Genomic DNA, 3618 nt, shown 5'->3' with positions numbered 1-3618 from the left:
AAGCTGAAGTAACAGCACACCGGCATTTAAAAACATTGCACATATTAGGCTAAATGCAACATTGAATTCTACTATAATAATTGTTGTTGTTGCTGCTGTTATTATTATTATCTAGAGAGTATTAAAAAATAAAAGATGTATAGGGTAGACATTAATTTTGCGAAAGTAGATGAGAATGTACGGGCTAGTAAAATCCATAAGCAATGTAATAAATCACATTTTCGATATAGACTTACTGAAGAAGAAGATTTTAATTCATTGGTTTGGAGAAACTTGTAGCAGCGTTTTTCTGTCCGTGGTGTTGGAATGATCTAAGCGGTGGAACAGGTGGAACGAGCAGAGTCCCTGAAGGGTGAGACGTCTCATACACAAGCAAGCACACATTCAAAGAGTGTGATCGCCTTATTTCAGAGACATGACACACACCTGAACGCAGAAAGTTTTACACCCTGAACACAGCAACACGCGCGTATTTACAGAAAAAAATACCACTTGACAATATACGAAAGAAAGAAAGAAAGAAAGAAAGAAAGAAAGAAAGAAAGAAAGAAAGAAAGAAAGAAAGAGGTCAACGAGCCGAATGGAAAATTAAGATGGTAATGAAAACTGGCAGTCTCTACAACTGCAGTCTTCTCCAATGTGTCACAGCGCGTCTGTAGGCGAAAATCAGCACAGATTTTGAAGCACCTGACGCTTTGTTCAATTGTTTTTATTGTAAATTGTTTTGTAATAGTAAATGACATGGTTCACACTCGTACCTCCCCTCCTTCATTGAAATTTCCATCCTATTGTGGGTCTCGGGGTAAATCACAATTCATGTTCGCCCTCAGTTTCCCTAAGCGTCCCTGTACAGTAATTGTTTTGCCATTTAATTTGGACCGGCGGTCCCTATAGAGCAGTCGGGAACGCCACGCGCTGACAGAGTTCATCTCAAATCTATGCCGAAAAGCCAGATGGTTATTAGACAGCGGTCGCCGAAACGTTTGACTATTTAAGCAGCGCTGATTGAGAAGAAATTTTTTTTAGAGATCTACTCGGTTGTAAGATCAATTTCAGTTTTTATGTTTAGCAGTTAAGGCCTGTGCTGTTCTCTCGGCCCGACACAACTCATTATATTTGAATGCACAAATAAAACTATACAGCTGGGAGAGTAAACATTATAAAACGCATGTTTGGGATCACCGTACTTACTACTGACATGCTTGTTACCTTTTGGCACGACTGTATAAGAGCATTGCAAAAAGAAGATTCATAAATAGTTTAAACAGGCAATGCAACAAGGATTATGATTTTTTAAGACAGATTGTCTTTATTCAAAATGTCTTTGCTCGACAAATGAACAAAGAATCGAGGTATCACCCTTTTAGATACATTTTCCTTTCCGTTACATGACAGGATTTAAGTTACCATCGCAGATTAAAAATACAACATGAACTGCTTCGCTTCAGACTTTATGTTCTTTCTGAAATCAAATGAACGAGTGACTATCACTGAACCACAGAAGAAAAAAAAAAAAAGAAATGTCCAAATAAAAAAATATATATATTGAAGGACCAGAGTTTTTTTTCTTTTTCATTTGATATTTTAAATAGGCCGTCTACTTTTAGGTGCCGGTTTGTCTCAATATCATTATAAACAACAGAATAACCCGTAAAATCTATTAAACGCTGAATTTCGCACTTTGAAATCCCTGAAGTCTTATCATTTCAGAATTTCAGAGTGCCAAAAAGAATGGTAAATACAACAGGCTGTACAAGAAACATGGATCCTAACCGTTAGCTGTGCAAATCAAAGTCATTCAAATAATAATAATATGATGATAATAACAGTTATATTAAGTGTTCAAACTAAAGTAGCATTATTATAGCATCAAATTGTACATAATAAATAAAATTAAAGGCATCCAAATCCGGTAGCCATAATAATAAACGTTTGAACATTTACATTTCTTACAGTTCTGGGCACCTGCCTTACATCTATTCCAAGATCCAAGCTGGGATCGAAGGAACCTCTCGTAGATGGTGAAAAGTTCATGTCCACACGGCCTCAGTATAAATGTCTTGATCATTCCTCTCTTCTTATGTACATGCATTGCTGTATTCAAGTTTTCAACGAGGAGACTGTTTTTAGTGATGGAGTCACATAGCAGTGGCATGTGCTGATGAGTACGGGTCAATCCCACTCTTGGTCATACCTGGGAACAGTATGTAGGCAACAGGCGGCTGTAAACTCGATGCCGACCATGCGGTGCAGTTACACGGCACCACGTACCCAGGGTTTGTGGGCGACGGGTGGGTGTGGGTGTGCTGGCTGGGGCAACCCAGGCTCCCGAATGCGCCGTTCTGGTATCCCAGAGATGATGCGTAAGGTAAAGTGCTGGTGGCCAACGTGTGGGGCATCTCTGTCATCTTCTGGATAGCGCTGGAGCTGAACTGGCTCGGGTCGAAGAAGGAGTAAGGGGCTGATGTGGGCGGCAGGAACGCACGGGCTTTTTCCGAGGAACCTAAGAGCGAGTCCGTGGCTGAGACCGGAAGTCCTTTCAGGTGATCCGTGTCGCCCAGGTAGGGCAGAGGAAACACGTACCTGTCCTTCTTGAGGAGGTTCTTGGGCTTGCGCCTGGGTCTGTATTTGTAGTCTGGGTGTTCTTTCATGTGTTGAGCCCTCAGTCTCTTGGCCTCGTCGATGTACGGCCGCTTCTCGGATTCAGACAGCAGCTTCCATTCGGCGCCAAGTCTTTTGCTTATTTCTGAATTGTGCATTTTGGGATTCTCTTGAGCCATTTTCCTCCTCTGGCCTCTTGACCAGACCATGAAGGCGTTCATGGGTCTCTTGATGTGATCTACCGGCTTTGACATTTTTACGGTTCCCTGTTAAAATAACAACAAAAAAAGTTCTTCTACCGACCGAGAGAAAATTGTATTCACCTGCTCAGCAGACAGACACGGATCATGCCACTTCTAGAGAGCCGGAGAAATTGGAAAACGGCATCAATGGGGAAAAAATCCACTAATTCTTCCGTGTTTGTGGTAAAGTTGAAAGATTTCTCTTCTTCAGAAACGACACTATTCGGCTGAGAGAAGAACAGCCACGCGCGCCACAAAATCCAGCGCGGCAAGCGAAGTTTCCGCGATCTGTTTGTGCGCTTTTTTTCTCGGAGGATTCTCGCCCCGTGAAGCACCTGGCTGGGAAATGAGGAGAAGCGCGTGAATGAGAGCCAAAAGCGGTGAAGTTCAAAGGCTGGGCTGGTTCGCTCTGCACGCGATCTGACATAATCGCAGGGCGTTCACGCGCCAACCTGAGCGCCCAATCAGCTCTGAGAAAGCCACATAATACCTACCAAAATATGTATATTACAACACAAACAAAGATCGGGGAGGAAAAGGAGGTGACTCTCTTCCCTCCCCAAATCCATTTAGTTGAAGGTCTACAAACACAGACCTTCAACCTTTTTGTAATAAAACCTGACATCTACCAGCGTCAATCCTTCAGAGACGACAGATGCCTGAAGAATAGACAAATTCTGATTTTAAACATCGCTGTCCTTAAACGAACACGGTTCTACGTGTCCATTTAAAAGTTTAGCTTTATTTAAGCTACTTAAGGTATTTTGAAAATGTA

General features: G+C 42.0%; 1 protein-coding gene across 1 annotated transcript; it reads right to left on the bottom strand.

Annotated features, from left to right (window-relative positions):
- Nucleotides 1-1124: 1124 nt before the first annotated feature.
- Nucleotides 1125-3242, bottom strand: sox14 (SRY-box transcription factor 14). The gene has a single exon (XM_052559459.1). It carries the CDS (start codon nucleotides 2853-2855, stop codon nucleotides 2139-2141), a length of 717 nt encoding a protein of 238 aa, XP_052415419.1. The 5' UTR covers nucleotides 2856-3242; the 3' UTR covers nucleotides 1125-2138.
- Nucleotides 3243-3618: the final 376 nt, after the last annotated feature.

The sequence above is a fragment of the Carassius gibelio genome, chromosome B6 (genome assembly GCF_023724105.1).
Source record: "Carassius gibelio isolate Cgi1373 ecotype wild population from Czech Republic chromosome B6, carGib1.2-hapl.c, whole genome shotgun sequence".
Classification (NCBI taxonomy): domain Eukaryota; kingdom Metazoa; phylum Chordata; class Actinopteri; order Cypriniformes; family Cyprinidae; genus Carassius; species Carassius gibelio.
This window is presented reverse-complemented; position numbering and strand designations above follow the sequence as displayed.

Bases quoted from the DNA above. Each gene is read 5' to 3' on its own strand.
- sox14 (XM_052559459.1), bottom strand. From the start codon at position 2,855: ATGTCAAAGCCGGTAGATCACATCAAGAGACCCATGAACGCCTTCATG.